The sequence below is a fragment of the Aedes albopictus genome, chromosome 1 (genome assembly GCF_035046485.1).
Source record: "Aedes albopictus strain Foshan chromosome 1, AalbF5, whole genome shotgun sequence".
Taxonomy (NCBI): Eukaryota; Metazoa; Arthropoda; class Insecta; order Diptera; family Culicidae; genus Aedes; species Aedes albopictus.
The window spans coordinates 148597320-148622399 of record NC_085136.1 but is presented as its reverse complement, the minus strand read 5'-3'; the positions used below and the strand labels follow the sequence as shown (position 1 = coordinate 148622399).

The following is a 25080-nucleotide window of genomic DNA, read 5'->3' as shown; positions in this document are numbered from 1 at the left end:
TTTCCGCTTTTCGGCCACCCAGTTTTATGAACCGGACGAGCTGCTGCATCGATGGGTCCTCCGACGTGGCTTGCTTGACCATTTGGAACGTGATTAGCAACTGCTCGAGGTTACTGTCCAGAACGCATTGAAGATCAGGCTCAACGTTGAGGCTTGCTATCACGAATTCTTCCTCTGGACGTTCGTGGTTACTGATGAGCCGCGATAGTACATCCGCGTACCTGAAATTGTTGGTCGATACGAACTCGATGTCGAAATCGTACCCGAGCAGTGTGAGGAGCGCCCATCGCTTCAGCCGGTTGGCCGTGTGAATGGGAATGCCTTTCTTCGATCCGAAGACTTTCACGAGCGGTTGATGGTCAGTCTGCAGCTTGAACCTTCGTCCCAACAGCATGCGGTGGAACTTGGTGACAGCAAAGACCAGAGCGAGCGCCTCTTTTTCAATTTGCCCGTAGTTTTGCTCTGCCGACGACAGCGTCTTGGAAGCATGAGCAATTGCCTTGATTCGTCTGTCTGGGAAGCGATGCATGATGACCGCCCCTATGCCATGATGCCGGATGCATCACCCGCCACGATAATCTCGAGCGAAGGGTCGTAGTGGGTGAGGAGCAGGTCCGACTGCAAAATGCGCTTGACGTCGGTGAAAGCTTGCTGGCATTCGGCGCTCCAAACAAACTTTGCGTCCTTCTTCAAAAGTTGGTCTAGTGGCCTTCGAAGTTGGTGCATTTCACGGATGAATTTTCCGTAAAAGTTGACCGCCCCCAGGAATGATCGCAGAGTGGAAACATCAGTGGGACGCGGCATGGAAGATATGGCTGCTGTCTTCTCCGGATCTGGGCGTAGTCCGTTCTCGTCCACTATGTGCCCCAGGTACTTGATTTCATCCTGGTAGAAATGGCACTTTTTCAGCTTCAAGTGGAAACCGTACTCCTGTAGACGGTTAACCGGACAAGAGAATAAATAGCACATTTCGGAAAGCGTTCCCGAGCACTCGTCGAATGTAGCACAAGCTGAGTATAGACCATTAAGTGGTTCGCGATGAAATTCCAAACTCTGTCCCAGATTAACTCCCGTTGTCTTTCATTCAAAGTAAATGAGTTTGTGCGAAGTTCTCAAACCGGCTTCGTTGGTGGCCGCTTGACAACGAACCAGATGTACACCGTGCAGTCAGGAGTTAAAAATGGCGTACGACAGTAACGACCGCACAGAACTATGGAAAACCATGGACGAGAACGGCCTCTCCGGGAAGCTCACAGTGAGGGATCAAAGCGACGATGAACGGTGTAAAAGGGGCCGGATCACAACGTCCGAGGCCATACTGTCCCGGTCGTTAAGTCGCGTTTTTTTGCGAAATAACGTCCGAAAATTTGGGTACGTCACAACATCCTATGTGCCTTCTTTCCTTGGACTTTGTGGCGTATCTGCACATTCGGACGTTATGCCCCGGAAAAATGCGCCATTAAGTCCTGGGACATTATGGCCTCGGACGTTATGATACTGCGCCGGTGTAAAATACTGCGTAAGGTTTTCGGGTGATCTGTCTAGTTTCTAGTTAGTTCAAATCTCGCCGGGACTACGACAAGGTGATGGACTCTTATGCCTATTGTTCAACATCGCCCTGTAAGATGTTATGCAAAGAGCCGGGATCAATAGCCAGGGCACGATTTTAACGAAATCCGGCCAACTTGTCTGATGTGCGGATAACATGTACATTACTGCTAGAACATTTGGAACTGTGGCAGAACTGCACACTTATCTGAAACGTAAATCAGCAATGGTGGGACTGATGGTGAACGCGTAGAAAACGGAGTACATGCTGGCAAGCGGAACCGCGAACGATAGGGCAAGCCTAGACAGCAGTGTTGACGATAGACGGGTACACTTTCGAGGTGATGGAGGACTCTACGTCTACCTCGAGTCCTTATTAACGGTAGACAACAATGTAAACCGTGAAATCATGAACATACAAAACGCTGATACGACCGGGTGCACGAGACCTGCTCGAAGAGGAAATGTTTCGAAGTGTTTGAGCGTCCGGTACTTGGGACCATCTTTGGCGGTCTGCAGGAAAACGATGTGTGGCGGGCGGCGAAGAATGAACTACGAGCACGCTGCACTCTATGGCAAACCTAGAAATCCGGAAGATCGCAATAGCTGGAAGGATACGAAGGGCAGAGCATGTTGCGAAAATGACGGACAACCCTTGAACAAAGTTGATGTTCACAAGAGATCTTTGTGGAACAAGAAGACCAAGAGAGCGGCGTGCAAGATCGACAGACCAGGTGCAGAACGATCTGGCGAGGCCGAGGATGGAATACTGCACCAAGAGCCGAGAGTTGTCACGAGGAATTGGGGTTCCTGATCTCCACTACGCATTAAACTGCGAACGAACAGTAACGAATAACAATGCCAAGCGACTAGCACAGCACATCCCATTGTGCGTAAATAAGTTCCTGATCGTCAGTGTTTAGGCTTAGGGGGAATTAGTGCCTGTTATCGCTTGTTTTTGAATAGGATGAATTAGGAAGCTTTAGATTGATCGAAAGCATGTTTTGTATTTTAAGAACTAGAGTGATAGCGTTCTGGGGTCTCCAGTTAGCCTAAAGGCTATGGAGCGCCAATCCGGAGACGGCGGGTTCGATTCCCGTTCCAGTCGGGAAAATTTTCTCGACTCCCTGGGCATAGTGTATCATTGTGCTTGCCTCACAATATACAAATTCATGCAATGGCAGGCAAAGAAAGCCCTTCAATCAATAACTGTGGAAGTGTTCTAAGAACACTAAGTTTAAGCGAGTCAGGCCAAGTCCCAGTGGGGACGAAGCGCCATAAAAAGAAGAAGATGTGACAGCGTTCTAATGTATACATTATTGAAAATATTGAAGAGTAGAAGACGAAAACAATCCGATTTGTATTCACAAATTCCCAAATTGTATTCACAAAGACTTTACTTAGTAATGATGATCCATGCTTAGGGTGAATATATGACGAAGCCACACCTAAAATTTTCAAGAGCACAAATCTGAAGAATCGAATGTTGGTTTGCGCTGAAAAGTTGATCGATTGGTCACCCGCTGGTGGTGACCAATCGATCTACTTTTCAGCACAAATCGACGTTCAGTTCTTCAGATTTGTGCTCTTGAAAATTCTAGGTGTGGCTTTGTCATATATTCACCTTAGGTGACCCATCTTACCCCGCCCCTCCCTATATTCAATTCAATAAATACAATTCAATATCAGTTTTAGATTTCATCGTTGAAAATGGAAAAGATAATATTGAGTTAAACAGGCACATCTCTATCACATAAAAGTAATCCCGTTCGACGATATCAAAATTTTAATATTCCTCACTTACCTCAGCGCACTGTCTCGCCCAGCTCATTGCATGTGCAGCCGTATAGTGTGGCTTCGGTCGACAATGCAGGGCTGTGTGCAGTGATCCTCCATCGGCATATTCCATCACCAGGCATACATTCGGCCGTCTAGTACATGCTCCAAACAGACCAATAATATTCGGATGAGCCACCCGCGAAAGTTGACAAACTTCTGTGATAAATGCATCCCGATCGGCCTCGAATTCAATAAGCTTCACGGCAACGAAGTTATTTTTCCATCTGCCTCTAATGACCGTTCCGAATGATCCTTTCCCTACAGTCTGCAAAGAGAGAGAGAGATTATCAATGACTGGATGATGATGGTCTCCTGTGGTCTTTCTCCAACCCCTAAAGTTTCGATTTCATTTATGTCGATTTCAGTCACAAACGCTGGAAGAGAGTCGGTCATGCTTGTCCTTTGAACTGCCATAGGAATCAGGAACCGGAATTATCTGACTAGATCACCGGGATGATGTTGACTTGAAGAGCACTTGGAAAACCAAAACAAACCAGCTCAAATCATCGGCCGGATAAATGCTATTTGTATTTGTATTTGCTTTTATTCACTTTGTGCTGCTTAAAAACTACGATAGCAATAAATTTACTAGGAACCGGTGTAAAATCACACTTCAAAGCGAAATAAAATACATTATTTACAATAATAAAACTAAAATTCTATCAGCACACCAGAAGATTGTGTATTCACTTGACGTTCTTCAATTTTTTTCGCTTTGCTTTCGTTCTGCAGTGGAGCTGTCAGTCGGCGCGAGCACAGCTGTTTGAAGGAACAGTGGTAAATGAAATGAAGCTGGGTGTGTGAAGAACTGTGGGCTGAATTAAATTTTAGTTTGAAATAAAATTTTGGATTTTCTTTTGCGATCTTATTAATAATCTTATTAATCTTATTAATAAATCTTATTCAGTGTTTTCAGTTTAAAACCGAATTACCGTCTACCCCCGTTGGTTTGAACGACACCTCATGCAAACCAACGATTTTCATTTTCTAATTTGAACTTCTAGTAACCCTGTGGGCATCGAAAAGCACACCGATGGTAACCCTTTTTGCTGTTTTGTTTGGATTCTGCGTTCTGTTTCACCCGTTCCATAAGCAGAATGACTTCATTTCTAGATGAACATTTGAAAAGGGCCTATCTGCTTTTTGTAAACAAACATGTTTCTGTCTCTGTAGGGCCCATCTGCATCCACCCACGCACATCAACACCCTTAACAGATAGCTTGAAGAACACTCTTTCTGATAAGGGTGTTGATGTGCGTGGGTGGATGCAGATGGGCCCTACAAAGACAAAAACATGTTTGTTTACGCAAAGCAGATAGGCCCTTTTCAAATGTTCGTCTAGATTTTTAGTTTGAACCAAGGTAAGTAAAAGGAAGGTAATCCAATATGTCAGATGGCACCATCCGCCATATTGGAAAACCTAATGACAGCTGGCAAGTTTGTGTTTAATTTTTTTTCACTAGTGAGATGACAAACAAAAACTTTCAGCCCTACACAGCAAAAAAAAGTTGTTGAATATTACATCGAAATCGCTGCAACCAGGTCGTTACATCGATTGATTAATATGTATTACACAGCCCGATGTACTCGACGGCTTTCTATGTAATAAACAGATCCGATGTAATTTGCGCGATGTAATAAATTCGATGTACACGCATATGATGTAATTGAAGAGATGTAAAATGGTATCGATTTGAAATGCTCTTCAATGGCAGATTAAATTATATTTTCATCCTTTTTCGCAATAAATACACTAAATTCAAAACGAAAAAGAATAAAAACATAATTTAACCAGCCATAGAAAAGAAAACGAGAATGAATGAATGAACTAAGTTTGTACCAGAAGTTGTTTATTCAATTATTTTCTTCTGCCTTCTGACGTTACGTCCCAACTGGGACATAGCCTGCACATTATCTGGCGCTCTATGGGCATTTCAAAATTAGCTAAGCTTTATTTTTAAACCATTTTTAAATTTATGGCAGGCACTGGCACGGAGATACTGTATGCCCAAGGAGGATCTTGAACCGACCGGGAGGCGCCCGTGCTGAATGCGGATACGGATCGTCAAGCTAATTAGCTAAAAGCGGGTTTTCCGACGGCGGCAGAGCGAATGCAACATTGACTCGAAGACGTATGCATTATCATCCTGAAACATATAAAAACGTATTAGTAACTAATAAAAGAAAATTATCATTATTGATACGAAAATTATTCTTTCAGGGAAGACTTCTTGGCAAAATAATATCAGAAATTTTCGAGGAATTCCTCCTAGAAACGAAAGGAATATTCCGCAGGTTATTCCATTTTTCTAGAACATCCATTTCCTCTAGAAATTCCGGCTGCAGGAGTGGTACCAAAATATTTTTCAAGGGCTTGCTTCAAGAATTCACTCCGGGATTGCTCCAGGAATTCCCTTCGGGATTCCTCCAGGAATTCCCTTCGGGATTCCTCCAGGAATTCCCTTCCGGATTGTTCCAGGATTTTCCATCGGAATTGCTCAACCCCTCCGGAATCGCTCCAGGAATTCCTTCCGGGATTGCTTAATAAATTCCCTCCGGAATCGCTCCAGGAATTCCTTCCGGGATTGCTTAATAAATTCCCTTCGGAATTGCTCCAGGAATTTCCTTCGGGATTGTTCTAGGAATTCCCTTAGGAATTGTTCCAGGAATGCCGTCCGGGATTGCTCCAGGAATTCCCTCCGGGATTGCTTAATGAATTATCTTCGGAATTGCTCCAGGAATTTCCTTCGGGATTGCTCCAGGAATTCCCTTCGGGATTGCTCCAGGAATGCCCTCCGGGATTGCTCCAGGAATTCCCTCCGGGATTCCTCTAGGAATTCACTCCGGGATTCCTTCAGGAACGCCTGGAGCAATCCCCCTCCAGAAACTTCCTTCCAGAATCCTCCCGGGAATTGTTTCATAAGTTCTACAGGAACTCCTTCAGGAGGAAAATTCATTGGGGAGTATGTTCGGAAACTCCTTCCGGAGTCTTATCATAAATTCTTCCAGGAGTTCATTCGGCAATTTTTGCAGGAGTTCTTTTGGAAATTCCTCCAGGAGTTCAATCGAGAATTTCGGAATTCCTCCAGACATTCCCTCCGGGATTGCACCAGGAATTCTCTTCGGGATTGCTCCAGTAATACCCTCCGGGATTGCTCCAAGAATTTCTACCGGAATTGCTCCATGCATTTCTTCCGGAATTGCTCCAGGAATTCACTACGGGATTGCCCCATGAATGCCCTCCGGGAATGCTCCAAGAGTTCCTTTCGAAATTGCTCCAGGAATTTCCTCCGGAATTGCTCCTGGAATTTCCTCCAGGATTGTTCCAGCAATTCCCTCCGGGATTACTCCAAGAATTCACTCCGGGATTGCTCAAGGAATTCCTTTCGGGATTGTTCCAAGAATTCTTTCCGGGGTTGCTCCAGGAACTCCCTCCGGGAATGCTCCACAAATTTCTTCCGGAATTGCTCAAGGAATTCCCTTCGGGATTGCTCCAGAAATTTCCTTCGGGATTGCTCCAAGAATTCTTTCCGGGGTTGCTCCAGGAACTCCCTCCGGGAATGCTCCACAAATTTCTTCCGGAATTGCTCCAGGAATTTCCTCCGGAATTGCTCCAGAAATTCACTACGGGATTGCTCCATGAATTCCCTCCGGGATTGCTCCAGGAATATCCTTCGGGATTGTTCCAGGAATTCTTTCCGGGGTTGCTCCAGGAATTCCCTCCGGGAATGCTCCAAGAACTCCTTCCGGAATTGCTCCAGGAATTTCCTCCGGAATTGCTCCTGGAATTTCCTCCGGAATTGCTCCTGGAATTTCCTCCAGGATTGTTCCAGCAATTCCCTCCGGGATTACTCCAAGAATTCACTCCGGGATTGCTCCAGGAATTCCTCCAGGAATTCCCTTCCGGATTGCTCCAGGATTTTCCACGGAATTGCTCAAGGAATCCCCTCCGGAATTGCTCCAGGAATTCCTTCCGGGATTGCTTAATAAATTCCCTTCGGAATTGCTCCAGAAATTTTCTTTCGGGATTGCTCCAGGAATTCCCTTAAGGATTTTCCAGGAATGCCGTCCGGGATTGCTCCAGGAATTCCCTCCGGGATTGCTTAATGAATTATCTTCGGAATTGCTCCAGGAATTTCCTTCGGGATTGCTCCAGGAATTCCCTTCAAGATTGCTCCAGGAATGCCCTCCGGGATTCCTCTAGGAATTCACTCCGGGATTCCTTCAGGAATGCCTGGAGCAATCCCCCTCCAGAAACTTCCTTCCGGAATCCTCCCAGGAATTTTTTCATAAGTTCTACAGGAACTCCTCCAGGAGGAAAATTCATTGGGGAGTATGTTCGGAAACTCCTTCCGGAGTCTCATCATAAATTCTTCCAGGAGTTCATTCGGCAATTTTTGCAGGAGTTCTTTTGGAAATTCTTCCAGGAGTTCAATCGAGAATTTCGGAATTCCTCCAGACATTCTCTCCGGGATTGCACCAGGAATTGTCTTCGGGATTGCTCCAGGAATACCCTCCGGGATTGCTCCAGGAATTCCCCCCGGAATTGCTCCAGGAATTTCTTCAGGATTGCTCCAGTAATTTTTTCTGGGATTGCTCCAGGAATTCCCTCCGGAATTGCTCCAAGAATTTCTTCCGGAATTGCTCCAGGAATTCACTACGGGATTGCTCCATGCAGCTCGAGCCTAGCTATTTAGCACTGTAGTTGGAGGAAATGCCAATGCAGAACCCGTAGCTTCCGGGAAGGTAAGCCCAGCTCCCTGGGTTAGTGGGTTGGTGTCAGGCCCTGCGAGCCAGCCGTAAAAAAGACTAGCACCGGAAAATCAACAAGAGAAGAATGCGAACCGATACCAATGGCGACGACCACAGCGACGAAAAGGGACTTGCGATTGGAAACTCGGTACGTGGAACTGCAGATCTCTCAACTTCATCGGGAGCACCCGCATACTCGCCGATATACTGAAGGACCGCGGGTTCGGAATCGTAGCGCTGCAGGAGGTGTGTTGGACAGGATCTATGGTGCGAACGTTTAGAGGTAATCATACCATCTACCAGAGTTGCGGCAACACACGTGAGCTGGGAACAGCTTTTATAGTGATGGGCGACATGCAGAGGCGCGTGATCGGTTGGTGGCCGATCGACGAAAGAATGTGCAGGTTGAGAATCAAGGGCCGATTCTTCAACATTAGCATAATAAACGTGCACAGCCCTCACTCCGGAAGCACTGATGATGACAAAGACGCATTTTACGCGCAGCTCGAACGCGAGTACGACCGCTGCCCAAACCACGACGTCAAGATCATCATAGGGGATCTAAACGCTCAGGTAGGCCAGGAGGAGGAATTCAGACCGACGATTGGAAAGTTCAGCGCCCACCAGCTGACGAACGAAAATGGCCTACGCCTCATCGATTTCGCCGCCTCCAAGAACATGGCCATTCGTAGCACCTTCTTCCAGCACAGCCTCCCGTATCGTTACACCTGGAGATCACCACAACAAACGGAATCGCAAATCGACCACGTTCTGATTGATGGACGGCACTTCTCCGACATTATCGACGTCAGGACCTATCGTGGCGCTAATATCGACTCCGATCACTACCTGGTGATGGTTAAACTGCGCCCAAAACTCTCCGTTATTAACAACGTACATTACCGCCGGCCGCCCCGGTACGATCTAGAGCGACTGAAGCAACCGGATGTCGCCACCGCATACGCGCAGAATCTCGAGGCAGCGTTGCCGGACGAGGGTGTGCTCGATGTGGCCCCTCTAGAGGACTGCTGGAGTACAGTGAAAGCAGCCATCAACAACGCAGCCGAGAGCACAATCGGGTACGTAGAATGAAGTCGACGAAACGATTGGTTCGACGAGGAGTGCAGAGCGGTTCTGGAGGAGAAGGATGCAGCGCGGGCGGTAATGCTGCAGCATGGAACCCGACAGAATGTGGAGCGATACAGACAGAAGCGGAAGCAGCAGACCCGTCTCTTCCGGGAGAAAAAGCGCCGCCTGGAAGAAGCGCAGTGCGAGGAAATGGAACTGCTGTGCCGTTCACAGGAAACACGCAAGTTCTACCAGAAGCTCAACGCATCCCGCAAAGGCTACGTGCCGCAAGCCGAAATATGCAGGGATAAGGAAGGGAGCCTCCTGACGGACAAACGTGAGGTGATCGAAAGGTGGAAGCAGCACTTCGACGAGCACCTGAATGGCGAAGAGAATGTAGGCACGGAGGACCAAGGCAGCGGAGGAAATGACTATGTTGGTGCAGCAGAGGACGGGAACGAACCAACTCCCACGCTGAGGGAAGTTAAGGATGCCATCCACCAGCTCAAAAACAACAAAGCGGCTGGTAAGGACGGTATCGCAGCAGAACTCATCAAGATGGGCCCGGAAAAGTTGGCCACCTGTCTGCACCAGTTAGTAGTCAAGATCTGGGAAACCGAACAGCTACCGGAGGAGTGGAAGGAAGGGATAATCTGTCCCATCCACAAGAAAGGCGACAAGTTAATGTGTGATAACTTTCGAGCGATCACCGTTTTGAATGCCGCCTACAAAGTGCTATCCCAGATCATCTTCCGTCGTCTTTCACCTAAAGTAAATGAGTTCGTGGGAAGTTACCAAGCCGGTTTCATCGACGGCCGGTCGACAACGGACCAGATCTTCACCGTACGGCAAATCCTCCAGAAATGCCGTGAATACCAGGTCCCAACGCACCACCTGTTCATCGACTTCAAAGCGGCATACGACAGTATTGACCGCACAGAGCTATGGAAAATTATGGACGAGAACAGCTTTCCCGGGAAGCTGACTAGACTGATAAGAGCAACGATGGACGGTGTGCAGAACAGCGTAAGGATTTCGGGTGAGCTATCCAGTTCATTTGAATCTCGACGGGGACTACGACAAGGTGATGGACTTTCCTGCCTACTATTCAACATCGCCCTGGAAGGTGTTATGCGACGAGCCGGGCTCAACAGCCGGGGTACGATCTTCACGAAATCCAGCCAATTTGTCTGTTTTGCGGATGACATGGATATTATTGCCAGAACATTTGGAACGGTGGCAGAACTGTACACCCGCCTGAAACGTGAAGCAGCAAAGGTCGGACTGGTGGTGAATGCGGCTAAGGCAAAGTACATGCTGATAGGTGGGACTGAGCGAGACAGGACAAGCCTTGGCAGCAATGTTACGATAGACGGGGATACTTTCGAGGTGGTAGAAGAATTCGTCTACCTCGGTTCCTTGCTAACGGCTGACAATAACGTGAGCCGTGAAATACGAAGGCGCATCATCAGTGGAAGTCGTGCCTACTATGGGCTCCAGAAGAAACTGCGGTCAAAAAAGATTCACCCCCGCACCAAATGTACCATGTACAAGACGTTAATAAGACCGGTGGTTCTCTACGGACACGAGACATGGACGATGCTCGAGGAGGACCTGCAAGCACTCGGAGTTTTCGAGCGACGGGTGCTAAGGACGATCTTCGGCGGTGTGCAGGAGAACGGTGTGTGGCGGAGAAGAATGAACCACGAGCTCGCTGCACTTTACGGCGAACCCAGCATCCAGAAGGTGACCAAAGCCGGAAGGATACGGTGGGCAGGGCATGTTGCAAGAATGCCGGACAACAACCCTGCAAAGCTGGTGTTTGCAACTGATCCGGTTGGCACAAGAAGGCGTGGAGCGCAGAGAGCACGATGGGCGGACCAGGTGGAGCGTGATCTGGCGAGTGTTGGGCGTGACCGAGGATGGAGAGCTGCAGCTGCAAATCGAGTATTATGGCGGCAAATTGTTGATTCAGTATTATCATGAATTTGATGTGAACTAAATAAATGAAAAAAATGAAAATTGCTCCATGAATTCCCTCCGGGAATGCTCCAAGAATTCCTTCCGGAATTGCTCCAGGAATTTCCTCCTGGAATTTTCACCAGGATTGTTCCAGCAATTCCCTCCGGGATTACTCCAGGAATTCCCTTCGGGATTGCTCCAATAATTCTTTCCGGGGTTGCTCCTGGAACTCTCTCCGGGAATGCTCCACGAATTTCTTCCGGGATTGCTCCAGGAATGCCCTCCGGGATTGCTCCAGGAATTCCCTCCGGGATTGCTCCAGGAATTTCCTTCGGGATTGCTCCAGGAATTCACTACGTGATTGCTCCATGAATTCCCTCCGGGATTGCTCCAGGAATTCCCTTCGGGATTGCTCCAGGAATGCCCGCCGGGATAGCTCAAGGAATGCCCTCCGGGATTGCTCCAGGAATTCCCTCCGGGATTGCTCCAGAAATTCCTTTCGGTATTGCTCCAGGAATTCCCTTCGGGATTGCTCCAGGAATTCCCTTCGAGATTGCTCCAGAAATTTCCTTCGGGATTGCTGCAAGAATTCTTTCCGGGATTGCTCCAGGAACTCCCTCCGGGCATGCTTCATGAATATCTTCCAGAATTGCTCCAGGAATTTCCTCCGGAATTGCTCCAGGAATTCACTACGTGATCGCTCCATGAATCCCCTCCGGGATTGCTCCAGGAATTTCCTTCGGGATTGTTCCAGGAATTCTTTCCGGGGTTGCTCCAGGAATTCCCTCCGGGATTGCTCCAAGAATTCCTTCCGGAATTGCTCCAGGAATTCACTGCGGGATTGCTCCAAGAATTTCCTTCGGGATTGTTCCAGTATTTTTTCCTGGATTGCTCCAGAAATTCCCTCCGGGAATGCTCCAAGAATTCGTTCCGGAATTGCTCCAGGAATTTCCTCCGGGATTGCTCCAGGAATTCCCTTCGGGATTGTACTAGCGATTCCCTCCGGGATTGCTCCAGGAATGCCCTCCGGGATTGCTCCAGGAATGCCCGCCGGGATAGCTCAAGGAATGCCCTCCGGGATTGCTCCAGGAATTTCCTCCGGGATTGCTCCAGAAATTCCTTTCGGTATTGCTCCAGGAATTTCCTTCGGGATTGCTCCAGGAATTCCCTTCGGGATTGCTCCAGAAATTTCCTTCGGGATTGCTGCAAGAATTCTTTCCGGGATTGCTCCAGGAACTCCCTCCGGGAATGCTTCATGAATTTCTTCCGGAATTGCTCCAGGAATTACCTCCGGAATTGGTCCAGGAATTCACTACGGGATTGCTCCATGAATTCCATCCGGGATTGCTCCAGGAATTTCCTTCGGGATTGTTCCAGGAATTCTTTCCGGGGTTGCTCCAGGAATTCCCTCCGGGAATGCTCCAAGAATTCCTTCCGGAATTGCTCCAAGAATTTCCTCCGAAATTGCTCCTGGAATTTCCTCCGGGATTGTTCCAGCGATTCCCTCCGGGATTGCTCCAGGAATTTCTTCCGGGATTGCTTCAGGAGATCTCTCTAGGAATGCCTGGAGCAATCCCCCTCCAGGAACTCTCTTCGGGAAATCTCCCGGAAATTTTTAAATAGTTTTACAGGAGCTCCCCGAGGAGTTAAAGGAAAATCATTGGGGAGTATTTTCGGACACTCCTTCCGGAGTCTTTTAATAAATTCTTCCAGGAGTTTCTTCGGCAAATTCTTGTAAGAGTTCTTTTGGAAATTCCTCCAGGAGTTCTATCGAGAATTTTGGAATTCCTCCAGACATTCCCTCTGAAATTGCTCCAGGCATTCCCTCTGGGATTGCTCCGGAATTCCGTTTAGATATTCCCCCAGGTTTTTTTTAATTCCTCTAGTAGTTTCTTTTGGGTTTCCCCCAGGATCCTTTCAGAAGGTTTTCTGAGGTGCTTTCAGATGATTCTGCCATATTAGTTGATTGTGAGAATCATCTGGATTCCCAGATCCAGATTCCGGAATTTAGAAGTAGGGCTGTGACCATGTAGTGTATCGATAATATCGATATCGGTTCGGGACAATATCGATATAAATTCAATATCGGATTTGTCTTATCGATATCGGATCCGATATCCGATAATATGTTAAAATGCATTTTACACGTTTACTAGTCAATTAAGCTTAGTTTTGCATTAAAAATACTCTATAGGGTAGAAGCTTCAGTTTTGGCCAGTCAGGTGTTTTGGCCATAGTACGTTATACAACCTGCTGCGATCCAAATCGGCACGAATTAAATTATGGTTAGTGGGCCCTAAAGGTTTATCATGCTTGCAACTCTGAAAACCATAAAATTTAATTCAAAAATGGCAGAAAAAAAAATCCTTAAAAAATCAGCTCTTATACATCTATTTTGGCCAGGGTGCTTCTAATTAGGCCACTCCCATAAGAAATACACGCGATTGGCCAAAATAGAAACCAAAGTTAAGAATGTGGCCAAAACTGACGCTGTGCTTCTATTTGGGCCAGTGCCGTTTTTAATACAAAAACTGTTTATTGGCCCACTTTCTGCATTTTTCCTACAAAGTATAGATTGACAGCTTCCATTTAAGATATTGGTGGCTCACAGGATTGCTGATATTTTTTTGAAAAATAATTTCCCTTAGACTGGCCAAAACCGGTGCCAGTACCCTACCTAATATCGATATGTTGAAAGGAAATAATGATATCTACGCAAACTATGCAATTCGTTTCAAAGGCACCTGTTACTGCGAATAGACGTCATGATGAAATCGATATAAGCAATGTGCAGCAGAAGTTTTAGGGAGAAACATTTTGAAAATTCAGTTTAAAATTTGTGAAAAAGTCTGAAACTCCTAGGAACAAGACAATGTGTTTGGCAGAGTAACTAAATAATATCGACTATTATATTGTCAACAGGTTCAAATTTTTCGAAAAAAGAAAAACAATCCACTCACTTTATTATTTTTAGGTGAAACTCGAAACTTTTCAACTATAAATCTAAATAAACCGATATATCGGGTTTTCGAATATCGGTTATCGTATCGATAATTTCATGCCGATAATTATCGATATTATCGGATTTATCGATATCGTCCCAGCCCTAATTTTGAGTGCGGCTATAAAGTGCTATCCCATATCATCTTCCATCGTCTGTCACCTATTCGGACAAATTCCTGGTGGTATATTCGATGACATCTTAAGAGAAATCTGATATTTTTATAAAAAATTGAGGATACATTTCCGGGAGAATCATGTCAAGTGATATCTGCAGGTACTATCTGCCAGATAGCAAGTCATTTCTGGTGGAATTCATTGAGAAATTTCTGGTAGAATCCTCGAAACAACATCGTATTCTTCATCGAATTTCTGAAAGAAATATTAAAGAAATTTCTGGAGGAATCCCTGACGAAATCTTAGAGAGACAAACAGAATGAAAGGGGTAAGACAAAATGATCGGGGCAGGCAAAATTTTCACCTTTCAAAAAATGATCAACTACAGTTAACTGTAGTGTTATTAATAACTTAATAACTTTTCGAAAGGGGCATCAAAAAATCTCAAATTTTCACTGTAAGTTTGCTAACTAGGAAAAATTGGGTTATTTCACTTGACGTCAAAAAGATTGTAGTAAAAAAGATTGTAGTAAAAAAGGCATAATTATCCGAAACCTAACTTTGAACTGTTATATCCCCGGATTCAATAAACCAAGTTCAATAAAACTATGAGCATCTACGACTGATATAGTGAGCTTTTAAAAACTTTTGACTCATCCTTAAATCGTTAACACGAAACGACATTTTAGCGATTAGATCATTTTTCTAATACAACACCAAATTAGCAAAAACTTCAACATCGTTTCAAAATTCAAGATGGCAACTATAGTTTATTTTATTACCCGTTGCAAGAAAATAGAGAGCGAAAAAGGTGCAAAATCGCTAATAGACCTCCGCTGGTATGTTTAATCGTTATGGTGTCTTCTACAATAAGTGCGCGAATTGGCCAAGGAATACTGCGCCGAAAACACCGAAATGATTTTTCTTACAGGCGGACATGTATGGGCGCTTGCGCGTACAAATTTTCGCGCAACGCATAATAATTCCCTTCAATGGACTACCCGCTTTGCGCGCAGCCACAGTTGATCAGCAGGAGTAAATCAATTTAATTTTGTATGGCGAAATGCATCTAAACTTGAATTACTTGAAATAGAAAGCTTTTACCGAAAAAATATTTGGTAGGCTTAATAGTGGTCACCATTGTGCACAACCACTACCAAATATTTTTTCGAATAATGTGTTCCGCTTTGAAGAAATTGCCTTTAGATGGTATTCGCCATACAATATTTTTGCGATTTACTTTTAGCGATTTTTCGCGCATAGAAGCTAGCGCCACATTGGTCGATGCGGAGAGTAGGAAAACAGCCGATGTAGTTAATTCATTGACTTGAATATAAATATGTTTTGAAAGGAAGTAACAAAATACCCGCCAAGGAAATACAAAAAAAGTCATTCATTTGACGGTAAACTTTCTAAAGTTTTGTTTCCTAATATATTTTTTTTTTTTTTGAAGAGTGACCAGGTGGAGCTGCAGGACAGCTGATGGCAAAGCCTGGACCCTTTCCCAACTTTCCCCCTACTAGGACCAATACTCACGATGGACTAGACGATGTCGTCAACTTGAGCAAAGTGTGTAGTAATTAGCATTGGGTCGTAGTAGTTTTTAAAAATACTGTTTTTAACTTTTCCCATCGCACTAGTGTTTTGATCGAATGGAAGCTCCAAAGATGATTTGATAATTGAACAATATTTCAATAATCGAAAATCTCCGAGGTCACTGGACAACATTCAGAGATAAAAAAGGGTGTCTATTGTAGGAATATCATCAATAAAATAAATAAATAAATAAATACCAATCTTAAATTTCTTTCTATTTTCACTTTTTTTTTCTTATTTTCTGACATCACACACAAACACAATACGTCAGCTTCTCACTACTTCTGTCACAAAACTGCTCTCCTTTCAATCCATCGCACTTGCTTCGGTTTGGTCTGGCTCGGCTTCCCTTCTCTTTTCGTCGTCGCTTCGTATGTATCATCATCATCATTGTTATCGCTTTCATGCTCGTGCATGCCGTCATCAGACTAAACGATCGGCCTGCGCGCATCTGTCAGTTTCGAAGGTGCGTCGCTTTGATGATCCTGAAGGTGCACTGAAACAAACTAAGAACTTATTTTGGAATGATTAATAGAATTATATAGATCGTGTCGATATTTACAAAACCTATTTGTTTTTATCATACATACCAATTATCATTACTACATCCTTTCCCTCCCGTACTCTAATTGAGCAACATGGATGAAAAAGTTGGATCTAATTTATCTGGCTTCAGAAGTGTCGCACTTTCAATCGTTCTCTGATAAAACTCTTCATCCCGAATATACATGATGTGTATAGAAAAAAAAAAATAAACCGTACCATTCTGACCTACAATCTTCACTATCTTTCAGACACATCTTATGCCATCTTTCAGGCATATCTAGTGCCATCTTTCAGACACGCATCATACCATCTTTCAGGCATATCCAGTGTCATTTTTCAGACACATCTCATGCCATCTTTCACGCATATCTAGTGCCATCTTTCAGACATGCATCATGCCAACTTTCAGGTATATCTAGTGCCATCTTTCAGACACATCTCATGCCATCTTTCAGACACGCATAATGCCATCTTTCAGGCATATCTAGTGTCATCTTTCAGACACATCTTATGCTATCTTTCAGGCATATCCAGTGTCATCTTTCAGACACATCTCATGCCATCTTTCAGGCATATCTAGTGCCATCTTTCAGACACATCTCATGCCATCTTTCAGACACATCTCATGCCATCTTTCAGGCATATCTAGTGCCATCTTTCAGACACATCATGCCATCTTTCAGGCATATCTAGTGTCATCTTTCAGACACATCTCATGCCATCTTTCAGGCATATCTAGTGCAATCTTTCAGACACATCTCATGCCATTTTTCAGCCATATCTAGTGTCATCTTTCAGACACATCTCATGCCATCTTTCAGGCATATCTAGTGCCATCTTTCAGACACATCTCATGCCATCTTTCAGCCATATCTAGTGTCATCTTTCAGACACATCTCATGCCATCTTTCAGGCATATCTAGTGTCATCTTTCAGACACATCTCATGCCATCTTTCAGGCATATCTAGTGCCATCTTTCAGACACGCATCATGCCATCTTTCAGGCATATCTAGTGTCATCTTTCAGACACGCATAATGTCATCTTTCAGGCATATCTAGTGTCATCTTTCAGACACATCTCATGCCATCTTTCAGGCATATCTAGTGCCATCTTTAAGACACATCTCATGCCATCTTTCAGGCATATCTAGTGCCATCTTTCAGACACGCATCATGCCATCTTTCAGGCATATCTAGTGTCATCTTTCAGACACGCATAATGCCATCTTTCAGGCATATTTAGTGTCATCTTTCAGACACATCTCATGCCATCTTTCAGGCATATCTAGTGCCATCTTTCAGACACATCTCATGCCATCTTTCAGGCATATCTAGTGTCATCTTTCAGACACATCTCATGCCATCTTTCAGGCATATCTAGTGCCATCTTTCAGACACATCTCATGCCATCTTTCAGGCATATCTAGTGTCATCTTTCAGACACATCTCATGCCATCTTTCAGGCATATCTAGTGCCATCTTTCAGACACATCTCATGCCATCTTTCAGGCATATCTAGTGCCATCTTTCAGACACATCTTATGCCATCTTTCAGGCATATCCAGTGTCAAAACCACGAAATATTCTATTCTTTCATTCAGAATTCCATGCCACAGACTTATTCATTTGCAATCTCCGATCTCAAAACTTTCTTGGATTGAGGTTTTCAAGCTCAATGCTTCCAATAAAGCGTCAAAACCATGAAATATTCCATTGTTTCATTCAGAGTTCCTTGTCACAGATTCATTCATTCACAATCTCCGATCTCAAAACTTTCTTGGACTGAGGTTTTCAAGCGCAATGCTTCCAATAAAGCGTCAAAACCAGGAAATATTTCATTGCTATACTCAGAATTCCTTGTCACAGATTCATTCATCCACAATCTCCGATCTCAAAACTTTCTTGGATTGAGGTTTTCAAGCTCAATGCTTCCAATAAAGCATCAAAACCAGGAAATATTTCATTGCTATACTCAGAATTCCTTGTCACAGATTCATTCATCCACAATCTCCGAACTCAAAACTTTCTTGGATTGAGGTTTTCAAGCTCAATGCTTCCAATAAAGCATCAAAACCAGGAAATATTTCATTGCTATACTCAGAATTCCTTGTCACAGATTCATTCATCCACAATCTCCGATCTCAAAACTTTCTTGGATTGAGGTTTTCAAGCTCAATGCTTCCAATAAAGCATCAAAACCAGGAAATATTTCATTGCTATACTCAGAATTCCTTGTCACAGATTCATTCATCCACAATCTCCGATCTCAAAACTTTCTTGGATTGAGGTTTTCAAGCTCAATGCATCCAATAAAGCGTCAAAAGCAGGAAATATTTCATTGCTATACTCAGAATTCCTTGTCACAGATTCATTCATCCACAATCTCCGATCTCAAAACTTTCTTGGACTGAGGTTTTCAAGCTCAATGCTTCCAATAAAGCGTCAAAACCAGGAAATATTTCATTGCTATACTCAGAATTCCTTGTCACAGATTCATTCATCCACAATCTCCGATTTCAAAACTTTCTTGGATTGACGTTTTCAAGCTCAATGCTTCCAATAAAGCATCAAAACCAGGAAATATTTCATTGCTATACTCAGAATTCCTTGTCACAGATTCATTCATCCACAATCTCCGATCTCAAAACTTTCTTGGATTGAGGTTTTCAAGCTCAATGCTTCCAATAAAGCATCAAAACCAGGAAATATTTCATTGCTATACTCAGAATTCCTTGTCACAGATTCATTCATCCACAATCTCCGATCTCAAAACTTTCTTGGATTGAGGTTTTCAAGCTCAATGCTTCCAATAAAGCGTCAAAACCAGGAAATATTTCATTGAAATACTCAGAATCCCTTGTCACAGATTCATTCATCCACAATCTCCGATCTCAAAACTTTCTTGGACTGAGGTTTTCGAGCTCAATGCTTCCAATAAAGCGTCAAAACCAGGAAATATTTCATTGCTATACTCAGAATTCCTTGTCACAGATTCATTCATCCACAATCTCCGATCTCAAAACTTTCTTGGACTGAGGTTTTCAAGCTCAATGCTTCCAATAAAGCATCAAAACCAGGAAATATTTCATTGCTATACTCAGAATTCCTTGTCACAGATTCATTCATCCACAATCTCCGATCTAAAAACTTTCTTGGATTGAGGTTTTCAAGCTCAATGCTTCCAATAAAGCGTCAAAACCAGGAAATATTTCATTGCTATACACAGAATTCCTTGTCACAGATTCATTCATCCACAATCTCCGATCTCAAAACTTTCTTGGATTGAGGTTTTCAAGCTCAATGCTTCCAATAAAGCGTCAAAACCAGGAAATATTCTATTGTTTCATTCAGAATTCCTTGTCACAGATTCATTCATCCACAATCTCCGATCTAAAAACTTTCTTGGATTGAGGTTTTCAAGCTCAATGCTTCCAATAAAGCATCAAAACCAGGAAATATTTCATTGCTATACTCAGAATTCCTTGTCACAGATTCATTCATCCACAATATCCGATCTCAAAACTTTCTTGGATTGAGGTTTTCAAGCTCAATGCTTCCAATAAAGCGTCAAAACCAGGAAATATTTCATTGCTATACTCAGAATTCCTTGTCACAGATTCATTCATCCACAATCTCCGATCTCAAAACTTTCTTGGATTGAGGTTTTCAAGCTCAATGCTTCCAATAAGCGTCAAAACCAGGAAATATTCCATCGTTTCATTCAGAATTCCTTGTCACAAATTCATTCATCCACAATTTCCGATCTAAAAACCTTCTTGGATTGATGTTTTCAAGCTCAATACTTAAAATAATGCGTCAAAACCAGGAAATATTTCATTGCTATACTCAGAATTCCTTGTCACAGATTCATTCATCCACAATCTCCGATCTCAAAATTTTCTTGGACTGAGGTTTTCAAGCTCAATGCTTCCAATAAAGCGTCAAAACCAGGAAATATTTCATTGAAATACTCAGAATTCCTTGTCACAAATTCATTCATCCACAATCTCCGAACTCAAAACTTTCTTGGATTGAGGTTTTCAAGCTAAATGCTTCCAATAAAGCGTCAAAACCAGGAAATATTTCATTGCTATACTCAGAATTCCTTGTCACAGATTGATTCATCCACAATCTCCGATCTCAAAACTTTCTTGGATTGAGGTTTTCAAGCTCAATGCTTCCATTCCTTGTCACAGATTCATTCATCCACAATCTCCGATCTCAAAACTTTCTTGGACTGAGGTTTTCAAGCTCAATGTATCCAATAAAGCGTCAAAACCAAGAAATATTTAATTGCTTTACTCAGAATTCCTTGTCACAGATTCATTCATCCACAATCTCCGATCTCAAAACTTTCTTGGATTGAGGTTTCCAAGCTCAATGCTTCCAATAAAGCGTCAAAACCAGGAAATATTTCATTGCTATACTCAGAATTCCTTGTCACAGATTCATTCATCCACAATCTCCGATCTCAAAACTTTCTTGGATTGAGGTTTTCAAGCTCAATGCTTCCAATAAAGCGTCAAAACCAGGAAATATTCCATCGTTTTATTCAGAATTTCTTGTCACAGATTCATTCATCCACAATCTCCGATCTCAAAACTTTCTTGGATTGAGGTTTTCAAGCTCAATGCTTCCAATAAGCGTCAAAACCAGGAAATATTCCATCGTTTCATTCAGAATTCCTTGTCACAGATTCATTCATCCACAATTTCCGATCTAAAAACTTTCTTGGATTGAGGTTTTCAAGCTCAATGCTTCCAATAAAGCGTCAAAACCAGGAAATATTTCATTGCTATACTCAGAATTCCTTGTCATAGATTCATTCGGATATCAAAACTTTCTTGGATTGAGGTTTTCAAGCTCAATGCTTCCAATAAAGCGTCAAAACCAGGAAATATTTCATTGCTATACTCAGAATTCCTTGTCACAGATTCATTCATCCACAATCTCCGATCTCAAAACTTTCTTGGATTGAGGTTTTCAAGCTCAATGCTTCCAATAAGCGTCAAAACCAGGAAATATTCCATCGTTTCATTCAGAATTCCTTGTCACAGATTCATTCATCCACAATTTCCGATCTAAAAACTTTCTTGGATTGAGGTTTTCAAGCTCAATGCTTCCAATAAAGCGTCAAAACCAGGAAATATTTCATTGCTATACTCAGAATTCCTTGTCATAGATTCATTCGGATATCAAAACTTTCTTGGATTGAGGTTTTCAAGCTCAATGCTTCCAATAAAGCGTCAAAACCAGGAAATATTTCATTGCTATACTCAGAATTCCTTGTCACAGATTCATTCATCCACAATCTCCGATCTCAAAACTTTCTTGGATTGAGGTTTCCAAGCTCAATGCTTCCAATAAAGCGTCAAAACCAGGAAATATTTCATTGCTATACTCAGAATTCCTTGTCACAGATTCATTCATCCACAATCTCCGATCTCAAAACTTTCTTGGACTACGGTTTTCAAGCTCAATGCTTCCAATAAAGCGTCAAAACCAGGAAATATTTCATTGCTATACTCAGAATTCCTTGTCATAGATTCATTCGGATATCAAAACTTTCTTGGATTGAGGTTTTCAAGCTCAATGCTTCCAATAAAGCGTCAAAACCAGGAAATATTTCATTGTTATACCCAGAGTTTCTTGTCACAGATTCATTCATCCACAATCTCCGATATCAAAACTTTCTTGGATTGAGGTTTTCAAGCTCAATGCTTCCAATAAAGCGTCAAAACCAGGAAATATTCTATTGTGTCATTCAGAATTCCTTGTCACAGATTCATTCATCCACAATCTCTGATCTCAAAACATTCTTGGATTGATGTTTCCAAGCTCAATGCTTTCAATTATGCGTCAAAACCAGGAAATATTCTATTGTTTCATTCAGAATTCCTTGCCATCAGTTTGCCTTTGTAAAATCGATTACAAAACCTCTAATATAAAATATCAGTGTCATCAGTGCTTCAATAGATTGTGAAAGAAAACAAGAATTTAAATCTTAACATTTATATGTGTACGCCTCCATTCAAAACATATCGAAAATAATTGTGCGACATCAATGCAGCTTGTGATCGGTTTCAACTCATTTAATACACAATCTAGGAAATTCACTTCACGAACATCACAAACTCGTAGCTGCTCACGCTCCTGTATAACCCCTGCGTACAGCACTGTTGTGAAAAAAATCATGTCATAAGGGGCCGTCCATATACCACGTGGACAGCTTGGAGGGGGGAGGGGGTTAGCGAAAAGTCCATGCTTGTCCACGGAGAGGGGGGTGGGGGTTCGTCAAATATCCACGTGGACAACATTGACATAGGTATAAATAGGGAAGCAAGAATCTATTTACAAACGAAAAAAAAAATTAAGTCGCATTATTGATGAGATTCTCTTCAGCAGTTACTGCTTCAAGGACAACAAAATCATGGTATTGATTCTCAGACTAATTTGTTTTAAATTATCAGAATTTCTATTGCGCCCAAACCCCAAAATTTTATTCCCACCTTTGGGTTTCCGCGCCGAGGACCCAGCGCCAGATTCGGCGACACAGCGACAAGACAGCAGTTGCCGGACAGTTGGTAATCCTGATATTTGACGGTGGTCATCCGATAGTTGTGAGAGTGGATTGTTTTCATGCAAATAGAGCATTTCGCTGAAAATGCACATGTATTAAGTAAATATAGACAGATTTCTTGCTGTGTTAGTGTGGAGCTCAGTGATTTGCTGTATCGCGGAAGCTGTCGCTAGAAGAAAACGTCATGAAATTCAACGAAGCATCGAAAACTTTCTGTGAAAAAAGCAATAATTACTTTGTTTTCTTCATCGAGGAATATTCTGGAGATTTAAATTGGAGTGTAGACCATGCAAATGTTGGTGTTTCAGTCAGAAAATTTTCATTGAAGTATAGATGTGTATGGATTTTTCGAAGTTTCATATTGCTTTTTTCACAGAAAGTTTTCGATGCTTCGTTGAATTTCATGACGTTTTCTTCTAGCGACAGCTTCCGCGATACAGCAAATCACTGAGCTCCACACTAACACAGCAAGAAATCTGTCAATATTTACTTAATACATGTGCATTTTCAGCGAAATGCTCTATTTGCATGAAAACAATCCACTCTCACAACTATCGGATGACCACCGTCAAATATCAGGATTACCAACTGTCCGGCAACTGCTGTCTTGTCGCTGTGTCGCCGAATCTGGCGCTGGGTCCTCGGCGCGGAAACCCAAAGGTGGGAATAAAATTTTGGGGTTTGGGCGCAATATCAAATTTTTAAACTACTTCAAAGCTTTAAAATACATGTAGGTATTTGCAGACTTATCTCAAAAACTTTATTTTGTAGGTTCCTTTAAAATTTAAGATGTTTCTAATGGATATTAAAGTCTAAACCTCAGCTACCGTCAGTGGGGGTGTCATTGGGCCAAAATTGCTTAGTCCATCCCTTTGTGGATCGTTACAATATTTTAGCTCTAAATCAATGTTGTTAAATTCAGTAGACACGTTCATTTTTATATTGTTTAGGATTGTTTAAGGTGACATTGGGCCAAACACTAAAATTCATACAAAATAGTTCAATATGAGAAAATATAACTTGCAAATCATTACTATTAAACATATAGATACTTGCGCACAACCTATCAGTGTGATAGCCGGGGCCCGTGGCGTAGTGGCTACACGTTTGCTTCATAAGCAGATGGTCATGGGTTCGAACCCAGCCCCGGCACTTTCGTCAGTTGCTCTTTCCCCCTGAGAGCAGCTGACACTGACCCTCTTCTGAGCCCATGGCTCAAATGAATCCGGATACTTGGACATCGGCGAACGGCAACCCATAATGGACCCCCAATCGGACTGGAAACAGGAACAGCCACACATCAACATCCTCGTGCTCATCCTTCTACTATGATAGGGTAGAAAGTGAAAGCAGCGCAACGGGAACCAGTTCGATATAGTACAATTAAAGTAGAATACAGTTAGGCGCTGTACAAAGTGTATGTACAGCTTCCAATTGGAATCGCTCACGCAGTGCCCTAGTGGACAATAGAGCTGTAAATTAGGTTAAGTGATTGAAGAAAAACCTATCAGTGTTGTAGTCACATTAAAATAACATTTCAAACGAACAAATGTAAAAGTTTAATCACATTTATAATCTACGTTCAATGATCCAATTAAATACATCTGCTTTGTCTTAAATATAACTACAACCAACATTCTCAAAAAAAGAAAGCAATACTTCTTTATCATCTACATATTAACTGATATGCGTGCATTCTTAATTTAGTATGAATCTTACATTTATTTCAAAACTACACCGTATTATGCATAACATAATGTGAATACCGTCGTGCGGGGCTTCTTTATACACTTTTTAATGGTTTTTCAACTTTATGACATTATAACTCCCAGAGTAGTGAATGTATTTCCACAATTTTTACACATAATAATTGTGAGTATGTATGTAGGATGCATGCAAAATTTGAACTAAATCCATCAATAAACAAAAAAGTTGCCCAAACACCAATCGGAGACATCTCATATAGAACCAAAGGGGGGCTACTTTGGACATTTATAATTAAAACAAAGCTGCAGTTAAAATTCCGGGTTTATTTAAAATACTACTTTGTACCAGTACTGTTGTATACTA

General features: G+C 42.8%; 1 protein-coding gene and 1 long non-coding RNA gene across 2 annotated transcripts in view; both read right to left on the bottom strand.

The window, feature by feature from the left end:
• LOC115254050 (mitogen-activated protein kinase kinase kinase 7) overlaps positions 1-4104 on the bottom strand; it is a 76219-nt gene extending 72115 nt beyond the window's left edge. Inside the window, exons 1-2 of the mRNA XM_062845569.1 lie at positions 3718-4104; positions 3353-3652 (exon numbers count right to left, since the gene is read on the bottom strand). Of these exons, the coding sequence (XP_062701553.1) occupies positions 3353-3652; positions 3718-3801 (384 nt within the window). The 5' untranslated portion in view covers positions 3802-4104. The remainder of the gene's footprint in view (positions 1-3352; positions 3653-3717) is intronic.
• Positions 4105-5216: 1112 nt separating this feature from the next.
• Positions 5217-25080, bottom strand: part of LOC109400797 (uncharacterized) — a 30311-nt gene continuing 10447 nt past the window's right edge. Inside the window, exon 4 of the long non-coding RNA XR_009996616.1 lies at positions 5217-5534. This is a non-coding gene — a long non-coding RNA (uncharacterized LOC109400797). The remainder of the gene's footprint in view (positions 5535-25080) is intronic.